The sequence below is a fragment of the Engystomops pustulosus genome, chromosome 1 (assembly GCF_040894005.1).
Source record: "Engystomops pustulosus chromosome 1, aEngPut4.maternal, whole genome shotgun sequence".
Taxonomy (NCBI): Eukaryota; Metazoa; Chordata; class Amphibia; order Anura; family Leptodactylidae; genus Engystomops; species Engystomops pustulosus.
In genome coordinates, this window is record NC_092411.1 from 141,523,465 (window position 1) to 141,538,974 (window position 15,510).

Sequence of the window (15,510 nt, forward strand, 5' to 3'; positions counted from 1 at the left end):
TCTCCCGGAGAGTAGCCTCCGTACTGCTCTTCCTACAGGTACAGGACCTGCGGTGATGTCAGAATCATGTGACTGATCACATGCTTCTTACATCACCACAGGTCTCATACTGACATGCTGCCCTGGGACAGGGTAAGAAGAAGGTGAATGGGGGAAGTGTGTGTGTGTGTATAGTTGAGCTGAGTGTGTATAGGTGAGCTGAGTGTGTATGTGGATGGATGATGCAGAGATGAGTGTGTAAATGTATGTCTGTGTGCGCTGTGCTTTAGTGCGACCAACAGGGATATTTTAATTGGTGTAAAATATATTTTTACTTTTTTTGGAAGCCTAAATCTGGGGTGCATCCTATAGTAAGAAGCGTCTTATAGTCCAAAAAATACGGTAAACAAGGGGGAAACCAGGTAGATAGATAGAAATAGAGATGGATATAAAAAAAAAATTGCTAACCCATTCTATTTTGTTATAGCTATGAGCAGTTATTTATCTTAGGCAGAGCCGAGTGCTATAGCTAGTATATTTCTATACATACATATATAGTATATATGTATACTAGGGACGCACCATGCATCGAAAACCTTGATAATTGTGCAACACTTTCATACACTGAGCAGTGCAATTCCGGGATTCTGGCATTTGGGGTACTGTTGTTGGTTGGGCCATTCTTGTCTGATTAATTCATGTATTTTCATGGAATTGATTGCCTTCATTGCTTCAGCATTTTAAGTTCATTTATTTTTCCGGTGGGTCTTCCCCTCACACCCTTTCATATATCCATCTCCTAGTCTTGTCTACATTATTCAATTGGAAGCAATATTCTCTGGACTTTAACACTGTCATATGTTCAGTCCCTGTTTGTTATAGGTGGTTGTTCACCTTTTTAATTGTTTTTCTTGTTGTTTGCTGTAGTGTATATATGGTACGTTTCTCACCCAGAGATCACTGTCAGGAGTAGCGAACAAACATCGAGTGATACCTTTTGATTGAAATATAGTTTAGTTTATTATATTCTACTTACAGACGATTAAAAAAAACGCCTTTTCATGAAATCCAAGTAATGCACGTTCGGCGTCTCTGCAGACAATACCTTTTCTATCAAAAGTTATTACTCTATGTTTGTTCGCTACTCCTGACAGTGATCTCTGGGTGAAAAACTTACCATACAAAGAGGTCCATTTGGAGTTGTGAAAATAGCTGAATACCGGGATCAGGGCCGGTGCTATGGGCAGGCAAAGTGAGCATTTGCCCCATGAAAAAGGAGAATCTCTTCTTTCAAATGAATCTAGAATTGTGTTTCCAGGTGCTATGGATCCAGAGATATTCAAATTTAAAATGAGAATATCACTCCCGGCGGCATTGTAACAGTTAATATCTCCTTTTTCCTGACACTTAGAAACAAACACACATTTAGATTCCTATAAAAGAGGAGACTCTCTTCTTTCATAGGAAAAAAGAAGTGAGGTTCTATGTGTCACTGAGCCAGAGATATAGCCCCCTGAAGTGTCTTCCTCTCCAGCTTCTTAACCGGGAGCTACAGGGAGAATTTGCTGCACACAGAAAAATGTTTGTTCGAATCAAAATTGCATGAAGGCGCTTACGTCTATAAACTCTTTAATGCAATTTTGAAAATGAAAATTTTTTTTAAAAAGTGTCTGCTTTCAGAAAATATGTGTTTATCATCACTCTCCTGTCTATATATCTGTCTATAATCTGACCAGCAACGTTTCGGCTGTGGAGAGCCTTTTTCAAGGCCTTGAAAAAGGCTCTCCACAGCCGAAACGTTGCTGTAGTTGCTCATTATTGAATGAAACAGAATCCCCTTTCTTCACAAATTTGGAGTGATGAACGTTTTTTGGATTTGTTACTTTTTATCTAATTATCAATCAATCTGCTATTTCTCTTCTACTGTATTTATCTATCATATCTACTGTATATATAATGTACTGTATAGTTCTGCATCTAGAAATCTCTATCATCTTTCATATTTATTTTTATCATAATAATTCTTTTATTTATATAGCGCACACAGAGCTGCCAAATCAGTCCCTGTCCCCAATGGGGCTCACAATCTAATCAACCTACTAGTAAGTTTTTGGAGTGTGGGGAGAAACCGGAGGAAATCCACGCAAACATGGAGAGAACATACAAACTCTTTGCAGATGTTGACCAGTACTGCAAGGCTGTTGTGCTAACCACTGAGCCCCCGTGCTGCCCATCAATCTCCTTATCATCTATCTCCTATGAAATTCTCCCATATTATTGTGTGGCACGGTTACCCCCCGGCCCGGACTCACCTTTCCAACGCTCCTGCTTCCTAACTAGGCCACGCTTGTCCCCACTCACTAGTGCCCGCGCGTGCTGGCTCTTTTAAGATTTTAAATCTTAAAGGGCCATCGTCCTCATGATTGGGTGCTGGTTTATCCGTTTCAGCCCTTATAATCCGTCACCTCCCTTCATGCCTCGCCGGATCTTCAGCATCATTTCCTGCTAAGTGAAAGCCCTCCTGTGTTACCAGTGTTCCTCTGTGTCCTGTCATCCTTTCCTGGCTGCGTGTACTGTGTGCCCCAGCTCACCCTTCCAAGCTGTATCCCTGCTGTCATCCCAGGCTCGGACTGTGTCCTGCATCTCTGTCCTGCTACCTGGTCGCACCCGTGGAACAATCTGCACCCCGCCGCAGGAAGACCATCCCATTTTGCGGCGGGCTCTGGCGAAGACCAGGTGCCACTTAGACTCTGGTCCCGGGTGTCGGCTAGTGTCATCTCCGGCGGTGGTCCAGAGGGTCCACAGACTCTTCCCTAGGAACTGTGACATACAGTTTTTTTTACCATACTAAAGGGAGCCTTTTACTGACTGTGACTGGTCATAAAATAGTTTTATTTTGGGGCCCCACTTTGTCTACAACCGGCCCTGACCACGATGTCTGCATGAGTGTCTACCCACTCCAAAAACTTGTAACTTGCGAAATTGCCTTTTTCCAGATTTAAGTGAAGAGGAAAATGAAGCTCAATTGTTACAGCCTTGGATATATTTGAAAAGAATTTTAGAGAAAGGACGCGAGCTGCAGGACAGGTTTGACCTGTGTGACCAAGTGCTCACAGGAGGTTGTCCTGCTATTCACTACAAAAAAGTATTTTTCCTGTTGGGAAAAGTTTTTTTTTTTTAATTGATATACACACACATACCTATATACATATATGGGTATATATGCACCTGTACCAGTTACGGTAAGCAGCTCATATTTATCTGCTGCCGTTTTGTCTGTACTGCAGTTGTCAGTAACCTGCATCCCCTGCACTTACGGGTTAACCCCTGATCACAAACACTTGTTTTAAGCTTATCCAGACTCTACTCACTTTGTAGTATCTGACATGTGTAACGATAATTGGTAAACTATGGAATGTATATCCAGGTGATTTTAAAATAGTTTTCTCCTGACACATTGTACTTTATGTTAGTTAAACAATTTAACTGAAAATTTGGAAACAAATCAGAAAGTTTCAAAATGTTCTGCTTTCTAGGAATGTAGTTAGACCACACAAAAAGCTTGATAACTAACATTTCCGGAATGTCTAATTTATGATGAAATGGCTTTTTCTGTGTCCTCTCATTTTTCTAGGTGTTATGAGGCTTAAAAATTTAGGTAAATTTAGTGAATTTGAGAGACCTAATTATACTAAACACTGTACACATTGAAACTACACCCCTTAACGTATGTAAAACAACTCTTACAAAGTCTGTTAACCCTCACACGCCCAATATGGGCGTGTGATTTAGAAACTTTAGAATTGTTTTCGATAAATACATTCAGTTCGGCCAAAAATTATACTTTTACAAAAAATGAAAAGATGCAAAGTTTCCTGCCAAATTTCTCCCAAGTGTACCAATATCCCATATGTGGTGGTAAACTGCTATGTAGGTAGATGGCCCGGGAAGGAATGAAAGCAGTGCCATTCAGAGCAGATTTGTATTGTCACATTGTACAGGCTATAATATTTTATTGGTAATGCAAATATATGAAGAAGATATATGTGAAGATGGTAATAAGATGACTTCTTATCGGGATGCCCCCTGGCTACTAATTGGGGGTTGGAGTGGTAAGGCATGCTGGGTCAATAAAACACAAAATTAATTAAAAAAAAAAAAAAAAAGGAGAAATTCTCTTGCACATCACATCTTGAAACTAGAGTAGAGTGGCATTTTCATTTCATATGAATAGAAAACATACCTCTTGCCAGTAATGAACTCCAAAGGATTATACACAAAAGTACTAAAAATCAGTTTTCAGCAAAAAAAAATTGCTCAGCATGGGAATTTATCTTTATAATGTTTTGCACCTCTGCTATAGATCACTAGAATAGGGAACAGAGGCAACACCTGCTCAGCTAGAGTTCCAGCAGGAAGGAAAAGTATTACTTTCCTTTTTATTTTAACCATTTCTTTTCACTCTAGAAAAACACATCAAAAACTACACAAACTATGAAAAAGTGTTTTGAGTTTCTGTATGCGACTTGAACTCTTTAATGACCATAAAGAAGTTTATAATACAAGTACTCATGTCATAGGATGATAAATGTGTAAAGCTGTATGCGGTTTATTTAGCAATTAAATGTATTGTTTTGCATTGGGTTTATTTTCAAAGCCATTTTTAAAAACAGTGTTTGTGGCAATTTAACAGAACAATTAAATATTCTTTGTTTTACCCGTCATTCTTGTCAAATGACACAAATCAAATTAAACATCCAAAGATCATAATATGCTTGTACAACACAATATAATGCAGAAAGTTATGTGTACATGAAAGAATGGCCATTTCATTTTACTTGGAAACCTAGGATGACCATACTGGAGTTATGTAAGCAATAAATATATATACTGTATATATTCAGGGGGCCGGGTTGTCAGGAAAAATACTGAACCCTCTACACACACACAAAAAAAATTTAAAAAATATGAGGACGGTTTTACCAAAATCACAATTAAAAAAAGTCTAATAAACCAGTTCCTGAAAAAAAAAAAAAATTGGCAGTGTGTGGATCTCTCTAAATTAGATATAAAAGTGGCACCCATAATACATAAACTTGTGATTACACAGAAAGTCCAACAATAAAAGAAGTGACCAATGAGCAGCTCATTTTTAGTGTAGGTTTAAAGCTGTCTGAATACAACATCAAGCATGTACATAGTGATATCCTCACCAGAAGCTCTGTCACCGATAAATATAAGGAACAGACAGGCACTTGTGTTTACCAGACACAATAACTGTCTGCTCATACAACATTTGTTCCATTTCAATATTAGTGGTGCGCACAGACAGACTGGTATTTGGTTTTGATCCCTGGTATAGAGGAAAACGCATAATGGGACAATGTCATTCTGCCCACATCAGAATAGTTTTAATAGCAGCTCATAAGTTGCATTAATGATACCCCAGGACAAAATGGACCGGTTATAGTTAAGAAGGGCACCGCGAAAAAGGTGTGTCAATTTTCCATCTCGTTCAGTCCAGATGGTCATGAACACCTTTCCAAAGGAGGTGAATTCCCCTCCGATCTGGGACTGCATACGTGCTTTTACAACATTAATTGGGAAAAACAGAATACCCAGCATAGCTCCAAGCAGTCCTCCACAGATAAAGTCATTTATTACATGAGCACTGTAGGTTTTAGCTTCGGGCAAACACTCTTTGATCGGGGTGCGGAGGCCAAAGAAAAGTGCATTGCTTGGTCCATTGCGGACCAAAATAGGAATTAGGCCACGGTAATATTCCCCAATTCCATAGGGTCGCAGCACTTTAAAAGCCTGAAAAGTATTTGTAAATCGGTCATGGTGTTTGTAGTCCTGAAGCAAAGTTTGAACTCTTTCAAAAGGAGTGAGAAGAGCTTCAGTGGTTCCTGCAAGGATTGCTGCTACACTTCGGGTCACAAGCTCTGGAGAATTTGTATGCCTTAACAAAAGACTTGAAAAGTCCTCATAAAGGCCAAACATCAGGGCAAGAGTGGTGGTCTTCTGTAGGAGAGGAGGCAATATTCCCCGGTAAAGGTTACGGATGCCATCTTTCTCCAACTGTCTAATAGCATCCCTTATTCTTAATCCATAAAGCTGTTGCCTGAACAGAACCTTCTGGATTGGGAAGGTGATTGCAATGTTCGTGAATGCAGCACAGTAGCCACAAAAATAATGTTTAGCAGCACCAATAGTCACTGTATGTTGTATAAGTTCTTGCTTTGCAGCTGGGAGAACCAAGTCACTTTTCCTTTTCCCATGGGCTTCGGAATCCATCACAACTATAGAAGAGGTGATATGGCTTACATGGAAACGGTCACTTCACCTAAAATGAACAACAATTAGTTATATATTAAAGAAAAAAGTGTGCGCCTTCAAAACAGGCTCAAAGCAATTGAAGATAACAACTGGAAAGGTAAATATAATACAATGTCAGAAAGTAAAACTCTGCCAAAATCTAAAACTGGAGATCTGCCAAAGAGGTTACCAGCCATCACTTAATGTCCGACACACTGTCACATTGGGCATTTTGCCATTAAAACCTACTTCCAGGTACTTGCATAGTCTGGAAGGACACCCACAGAATTGCTTTCTTACAACTTGAAAATCTAACTATTTGAAAAAAAAAAAAAAAAAAAACTTCTAATGTTTTCATGTAGTGGCTGTTAAGGCTCACTCAGGGGTATTTGAGGTCTGTATGCTATCCATTTTTTACAATGGCATACAGACCCATTCACTTTTGTGGTTCGATTCAAACGACTCCTAACACCCTATGCACCAATGTCACTCTCCTCTATGGCCAAGAGATCACACAGTGAAATAGCAGGGGCTGTAGACAGGTATGTTTCTAGCCGGTCGATGCTCATTCATGACACGCACGTTGAAAAATGGCTAGCTCATCTGTCCTGCACTAAGCTATACAGATTACTTTACAGAAAGTGCCTCAATTTGCTGGCTGTAATGATTTTCTTGCACAAATAACCCTTTATTAACATTATATATGGCTATGAGATATTTGTTTTACAGAAAATTTCATACTTCTCCTTGGCGAAAACTACTCCAACTATTTTGGAGAAAAGTTAATGAAATCTCTGTACATATGTGAAATCTTAATCCCTTCCCACCGATGCCCTTTTTCTTATTTTGCGTTTTCATTTTTCACTCCCCACCTTCAAAAACTTTTTTATTTTTCCATGTACAGAGCTGTGTTATGGATTATTTTTCACATAAAAAATTCAAAATGGTGGTATTTAATATTCCATGCTGTGTACTGGAAAGCGGAAAAAAAAAAAAAGCAAATGCAGTGAAATTGGTAAAAAAAAAAAAAACACATTTGTGCCATATTCTTGTGGACTTGGATTTTATGGATTCTACTGTACGCCCCAAATGACGTTTATTTATTCTTTGGGTCGGTACAATTATGGGGATACCAAATTTGTATAGGTTATATAATGTTTTCGTACATTTACAAAAATTACAACCTCCTGAACAAAAAAACATTTATTGGATTTTGCCATCTTCTGGCGCTAATAACTTTTTTATACTTTGGTATACAGAGCTTTGGAAGGTGTTGTTTTTTGCGACTTTTAATAACGTTTTCAATGTTATCATTTTGATCACTTTTTATAGAATTTTTTTTATTTTTTTTAAGTGGCAAAAAAGTCCTATTGTAGACTTTGGGTGCTATTTTCCATTACGGGGTTAAACGAAGTGAAAAACCGTTATTATATTTTGATAGATCGGGCATTTTCGGACACAGTAATAGCTAATGTGTTTGTGATTTTTACTGTTTATTAATATTTATATCAGTTCTAGGGAAAGAGGGTTTTTTTTTAAAAGGGGCATAGATTGCCATACATTGTAAGGACTTATAAATAATGGCACAGACGTATCCCTTCATTGCTTATACAGTTGGATATGTAGCCTGGGGCCCCTCCCACCTGAATGCTGGGGGAACACTGTACATCGCAGGAATGGGTGATTGGCTCCAGCCAAAGTAAGAGGTATTTTACCAATGATGTTGCTATCCTTATATGGACAGTGACATCACTGGGTCCCCTCTCATGCTGATTGACATATGCACTCAGCTTCCCTTGAGGAGGGATGTAATACGCTGCCTCTGCTGAGTTCTTTCGTAGCTCAGCAAAAGGCTTTCCATCCAGCTTCTTTTGTCAGATACAACGTAAAATGGTCAGCTGGAGGCAAAAACTATGTCAATGTATACGGTCAGCATATACCTAAGCGTATACGCTGAACTACACTTCCCCAACCTTATTGCTTTTGTTCAGATAAACGTGATGATATCACGATGATATCAGCTCCATTGCCGGCCCCAACGGTCGTGCCATGCAGCCTTCTATTGATAACTGATTTGGGAGACTGGTAACATGCCTTTTCCTTCAGATATGCTGCATGTGTGTGCATGTCACTGGCCACAGTAGTGATCCACCCTCAAATATCACAACAGAAGAAGCCAGTACAGGAGCTGCAGTGACATGTTCTGTCTCAAAATAAGAATTATAATAAGTATTGCAGGCATTATTAACCCCTTCAGGATCAGGTTTACTCCCATTTTTTTTCCACATTTCAAAAGTCATAATGTTTTTATTTTTCCATCTAAAAAAGCCATACAAGAGCTTGAAATTTGCAGGACATTTGTACTACCTAGTGGTATAGTCTCATTCTATACTCAGTGAAACGTGCAGTCCAAATGACATCCCCTTAACCCCTTGTTTTCATTTTTTCACTGCCGACCCTTGAAAAACCATAACCTTTTATTTTTCCATGTACAATGCTGTATTATGGCTTATTTTCTGCAGTTTACTGGAAAACTGTAACAAAAAAAAAAAAAACTAATACAGTGAAATATATGAGAAAACGCATTTTAGCCATAACTGTGAGCTCCAAATGACACCTCCACTTTGTTCTTTGGGTTGGTGTACTCACAGGGATACAAAATTTATATAGGGTTTAAAAAAATGAAAACCTTTTGAACAAAAGAAATTTTTGGCTGAGGCGTATTGTAACGCTAACTTTTTAATATGCAGTGTACGGACCTGTGCAAAGTGTAATATTTTACCGTCTTCATTTCTAAAATTCTTGCATCGTATGACCTTTTGATGGTTTTTTTAATAAAAAATTTTAACCCCCAAGGATCTGCCCAGGCGGACTCCTTTACAGATCCTTCTATAACAGGCATGGGATCTTTGCTAAGATCCCAAGGGGTAAACATCCATGAATGGTGCCAGCACTGATTGCAGTTGTAAGCTTCCTGCCATATTCTGACCCCCATAACATTTCCATACATGAGTAACATTTTGTTTATGGGAAAAGCTAACATTTTCTTTTATTAAGTTCTGAAAACTGTAATAGAGTGTACCATGAGATGCCCATTAGCCCATTGCAGTTTAGGTGCCACGGTCTAACTTGATGACAGCACCTAATAAGTCAAACACCACCATTAGTGGCAACAAAGTTGTATGACGGTGCAAGAAGTTGTTTTCCCAAATCAAGTCCAAAAAATACCCATAGAAATAAGATGTTCCTGGATCAGACAAAGTCAAGACAGACTGCAAATGACACATATAAACCATAAACTATGGTCACTGTCCAAAGACAGAACATACTGTAAAGACTTAATAAAGATGTATCACTTTGGGATAAAAACCAAGAATTGTCTTTTTGTTTCAGGACATTTTTTTTCAATGTTCTTATGCATACCACTATCCTTCTATGCTGCCCCATATTCTCTTTACTCCCACCACTGTTCACTTGGCTCCCATCTCACATTGTTGCCCCCTTTTTATTTCTCTGTGGCTGTAATTTTTTTTATGCTTCCCACCATCTCTAAACTAAAACAAGTAGCTTCCAGGAGATGGGGGGATGAGAAGGGCAGAGCTAATATCAGTATTCCCAAATCTCTGGAGGAAAATGAGCAGAAATATGAGCTACAGGGCTACACAGTTACGCCAGTAAGTAGATAATTTGCTCAGCACTAGGAACCCCTTATCTACACTTGCAATGCTCTCCATTCAACTCTATGGGAGCGCCAAAAATGAATTAGGAAATTCAAGTCCAGATCACCATCTGCAAAGAGTTTGTATGTTCTCGCCGTAATTGTGTGGGGTCTCCTCCTGGTCCTCAGGTTTCCTCCCACAATCCAAAACATACTGGTAGGTTGATTAGATTGTGAGCCCCATTGGGGACAGGGACTGATGTGGGAAGCTCTGTGCAGGGCTGCATAATCTGTAGGCGCTGTGTAAGCAAAAAATTATTATTTCCTGTACACATGTCATAAATACCTGTCACAAGACCCATTTTTGCAATTGGAAATATTTTGAGAAATGATTATACACAATGGAATTTTATTGCCATATTACTTATATCTTTTCACTACAGTTAGCATCAATCCCAGACCATAAAGGGACTCACACCAAATATTGCTACCACACTTTACAGTTACAGCACTTTACAGTAAAAGCCTTTTTTGGCAAAATGGCATATTCAGAATGCTTTACCTCATGGTGTTCATAAAATACAACACTACTGGTGTCCGGTTCCCTTTAACTAGACTAAAAATATTACTTAATAGTTCATTTCAACCAGTCCAGATGGTCATGTGATGCATGGACATTTTCCCAACTCCACAACAGCACATCTTGGGGAAAGAAGGACCAGACAGGCTGGATCAATATAAGCTGCTGCTCATCACTAAATGAAAGAACAATTGCCAAGGGGAATCCAGCCTTGCACCACTAAAAGGCACAATTTGTCCCGCAGATAACATGCCCTCAAAGGGAAAAATATAAAAGTTTTGGCTTTTAGAATGAGGGGAGTGAAAAACAGAAATGCAAAGTCCTGGAGGGATTAAACAACAGAAAACTGAGTCAGAAGTAAAGCTCCTTTCTCTGCATACTGGCAGGCAGGGGGAACTTCAACTAAGCTCTCACTCAAGTGAATAGGAGCTCAGCTGCAGTTCCCAGGGGCAGCCACTACTCAGAACAGAGCTGTTCTGACTTTTCTCTGTTGATTCCAGCGCCATACCTCCTGTACTGTGGAGGCCAGCACATAACAGCTGGACAGCTGTATACAGGCTGTCTGTGTGCGGTAGGTGACCACGGACCTCATGCAGTGCTATAGAGACCAGAAGAAGCGTGGGCAATACAGTACTGGATAACATGTGAAACATATATATTCTTTACTTCTTACGCATACAACCGTATACTAAGCAGTTTACTAAACTTTGCTTCTGCAAGCAAAATGTCTCCATGGGGCACATCCATCAGCTTTTTGGCTGCAACTTTTTCAAGTTTCAAGAAGTTGGCCTACTTTTCGTATATACTCAGGTATAAGCCAAGACCCCTAATTTTAACACACAAAAAAAATGGAAAAACCTATAGACTTGAGTATAAGCAGAGGGTGGGAAATGCATTGGTCGCAGCCCCCTGTAGTATATTGTCTGCCAGCCCCCTGTGCACTTTAACTATATGACACTAAAAATGACTGGGGCGATCACTAGTGAGCTTTGTAGTACATGGAAACCTGTATTAGCTCCATGTGCCACATTGTGAGTACTTTAACACATTATAACTATTTGCATTAGGAAACAGTATGGCAGAAATGAATGTGTTCTGTGCAATAATACTACATTAATTTAATTGTAATATATATATTTCATGTTTTATATTGCCCAGTATGCAATTACACATTGGTGCACAAACAATTGTATAATGATCACATACAACATATAATCACATTTTTTTATGTATAGTGGGAGCATTCTCACACTATTATTTATATATATGCATTTTATATTTCTTATTAGTAATTCTCTTCTTAATATTGACATCTGTTTGTGTATAATATAGTCCTATAATTATGAAGATATACTTTTATTCCATTATGAATTATTAGGTTATTTTATTTAATTTTTATGATTTTTTTTGTGCAATCTAGGGAATAATTTGTTGAAATTCTGGCGTATTTACTATCATGTATTTGCATTCTTACTGTCCCATTTCTTCCTTCCCTCCTTTTATCATCCAGTTTGTAACATATATATGATCCCCTTCAAACTGAGTAACGCCAGGATATTCTACCTTCTCACTCTGTTGGATGTGCGATGTATGCTAATATTGGAGTTATGTTTTCCCTGATTCTATGCGTCAGCGTTGTGTACATCGGTTGGCAGACTACCGTTTCTCGGCTCCGAAGTTGCGCGATACATGTGAAATCCGACGGTGACCAAACTAGTCACAAGATCAGCGTGACAGGAGGGCTGGAACCGGAGGTAGCGTCCACAGCATGCGCCCGATAGAAAGGCACTACGCGCCAATAATTATACATTTCAGGTGAATACAACAAACTCCAATTGGCTACAAAGAGTTTTTAATACTGTCCTCTATCTTACTGACATTACCCCTTGACAAAGGCAGCACGACGATACTCGATCTCTGCTGCCAAATCATACATTTCAATAATCACTGCATAGTGGTAAAGTTGCCTGGCAACAATGTAACCACTTTCTCCCAACGATGACTGACACCCCGACGGCCCTCTATAATGCAATGAGAAATAGTTCACGGATACAAATAGCTGCCACCCCGTACATTGTTTAAATGTTTGTAAGCCTTTTTCTTGACACCTGGCAACTATGAAATAACTTTAAATAAGAATTAACGTTTGATGTATCAATTTGAGTACATCCACGTCCCCCAGATGTTTATGTTGTTCCTCCAGCATAAGTTGGCATTTCTGTAAAGTGTCTGTTCCAATGTATAATTTTGAATGAATGTCTCAAAAAATTTTTTTTAGATAGGCTCCCTGTAGTATATAGCCTGCAGCCACTGCCCCATCCCCATGTATATAGCCTGCAGCCCCTACCCTCACCCCCCAATATATAGCCTTCAGACCCTGCCCCTTAATATAATGCCTGTAGGAAAAAAAAAAAAGTGTACTCACCTTCCGATACACCCGGCAGGTCCTCTTCTATCCACTACGGCTCCGGCATTGGCTCCGTGTCCTTGCTCGGTCTGTCGCGGGCACCGTGACGTCAGCCGCTCGCTGACATCATAGTGTGTGCCGATGACAGAGCACACATTAGAATGTTAGCGTGGAGCTGACGTCACGATGCCTACGATGGACCGTGCGGCGACATGGAGCCGATGCAGGAGCCGCAGTGGATAGAAGAGGACCTGCCAGCGGGGCGTCGGAAGGAGAGTAAATATTTTTTTTTCTTGACTCGAGTATAAGCCGAGTTAGGTTTTTCAGCACATTTTTGTGCTTATACTCGAGTATATATACGGTAAACATTGCAATACATCTTATGTTTTTCCCCTTGTGATAAGTTGCCTGTTCAGTCACACTTTTAAGACTTTGTCGTGTGCAACTTTTTAGTCCCAAATAGTAGCTCCCAAAAGTAAGTCTGGGTCTAGCATGCTCTGTTTTGCGCAAGAATGGGACAATTCCAAAAACAAAAGTCGCACAAGTTGAACAAACATCTGGGCTACAAAGATAAATATGGAACACTGCATTTAATCATTGAGGCTGCTAACTTTTATACGCTGCTTGATTCTGCACCTAAAAAGTCTCAAACTGCAAAAAGTTGCACACAAAAAAAAGAAAAAGTAAGCAAAAGGAGTGATACATGTCCCCCCATATCTTTCTATGTGCTCATGCCCATGCCATGACTTCCACAGTGCAGCGAGTTGTGCTGTCTGAGACGCAAATTATAGAGCAGGTCCTATTCCTGTCTGCGTTTCCGGCTCCGGGAGTCTTTCTATTGTCATTGGCATGTGATAAAACCACAGACACTGATGACACATGGCCCTCACAGAACTGAGAGCACACAACATTCATGTGCATGATGCCTTCTGTGGTGGTTCTGCAGGACAACTAAACAAAGGTTTCCTCACTGACAAAAGCATAACACTGATCTACTTAGTGCCAATGGGAGAATTCTCAAACTGCATCTTTTTTTCCTCTATAAACAATGAAAAATAACAGAAGGTTGATTGAAGACCTTCCTTTTGTGTTTCCATTATACTATCTGAAAACAGATACTGTAACAGAAACCCCTGACTCGTGTGTGAACACGGCCCTAAGAAGTTGTTTAAAATTCCTTTAAAGTTAATAGAAATTATTTTAAACGTTGCCCTACTGCAGTTATTAGATCCACACCACCACACTATATCTTTATAGATGTTTTGTTGTGTCCCATCCACCATACAATGTGATACATAGGTATCCTGTCTAATTTCTGCCCCTCAATCCTTGCATCACTACCACAGCTCACTTCTTGACTGTTTGGTCCAGTTGACCTTCTCTTGGCCAAGTTGGCACAGGAGTGGACCTCACACACAGATTACACACCAACTGCACAGATGTGTGCAGGTAGGTTAAAAATTAACATTCCTCTGCATTCAGACCCTGGTATTTACAGGAATTATTATGAAGTCCAAAATATTTAGTTCGTAAATGCACCCATGGAAGGTGAAGTGGATAGATATTTACCAAAAATCCTTCATAAACAGCATTTTTGATACTTGACTTGTTTCATTAAAAACACACCATGTTCTGACTAAGGTGTTTTTTCAGGAAAGACGTTGGGGCCATAAAGCACCTATGGGTGCTGAGCTGTATTATGGTTAGTGTTTAACATAACAGCCATTACTTGGGTGCATTCACCATACGGTTACTGTATATCAGCCCCCATTCATTCCCAGCTGGATGGACGTGCCATTCCCTATGGAATATGCACCTGACAGGAGATGGATACCTGCACCCAGCCATATATCCTGACCACGGCTGCAGGTGACAGAGGTTCAGTACCGAGGGTCAAGGACAAGGCCAGCTAACACGTGACTTGCCTCCATGTTGGGCACTACAAGCCCCAGCACGCACACCAATGTCTGCCCTTCCCCGAGCAGCAGGCCCGGACTGTCCTCCCATGTGTGTACCCGTCCTAACACTATCTCCTGCCGACGACACTACTGAAGGGAACGGAGAAGCCCGCGTCTGTCTCCCGCCGCCACATTATGGGTGTGAAATGACCGCGGAGGCCTCTCACCTTCCCTCACTGCTCGCTATGCCATGTTAGCCTTGTATACCCGGCACACGGTGGTCACTATGCAGACTCTTTGGCAATTCCATTCCCCACCTCGGCTGCTGACAGTTGTGGGCGGACAGCAAAAACTTACTTCCGGTAGCCGGAAAAAAAACGACAGCGCCTATCCAATCCACATCCCCGCCGCCACACTGCTCTACGCATGCGTACAACTGCAGCGCTCCATGTCACCTTCAGGGTGCTGTCACACGTCGCGTTTACTGCATGCGTTTAAAAGCGCATTGCTACAGCTGAAAGGGGATTTCCCTAATTAAACAGCTGTTAACGCTTGCGTTTACAAAACGCTTGCGTTAACGCATGCGTTAACATCGCGGTTAACGCATGCGGTTGTTAACGCATTGTTAACGCATGCGTTAACCGCGATGTTAACGCATGCGTTTGGTAAA

The 15,510-nt window shown here is 40.2% G+C and overlaps 1 protein-coding gene across 4 annotated transcripts; it reads right to left on the bottom strand.

The window, feature by feature from the left end:
- Positions 1–4,482: 4,482 nt before the first annotated feature.
- SLC25A51 (solute carrier family 25 member 51) lies at positions 4,483–15,301 on the bottom strand. Of its 4 annotated transcripts, none has more exons than XM_072154917.1 (2): positions 15,198–15,301; positions 4,483–6,325 (listed from the first exon to the last, which is right to left on the bottom strand). In XM_072154917.1, the coding sequence occupies exon 2, from the start codon at positions 6,274–6,276 to the stop codon at positions 5,380–5,382; it is 897 nt and encodes a 298-aa protein (XP_072011018.1). In that variant the 5' UTR covers positions 6,277–6,325; positions 15,198–15,301; the 3' UTR covers positions 4,483–5,379. The 4 variants fall into 4 exon arrangements, with proteins under 4 accessions (XP_072011018.1, XP_072011019.1, XP_072011017.1 ...); XM_072154918.1 differs by having other exon boundaries at positions 15,158–15,254; XM_072154916.1 differs by lacking the exon at positions 15,198–15,301 and adding an exon at positions 15,068–15,191.
- Between the last annotated feature and the right edge of the window lie 209 nt (positions 15,302–15,510).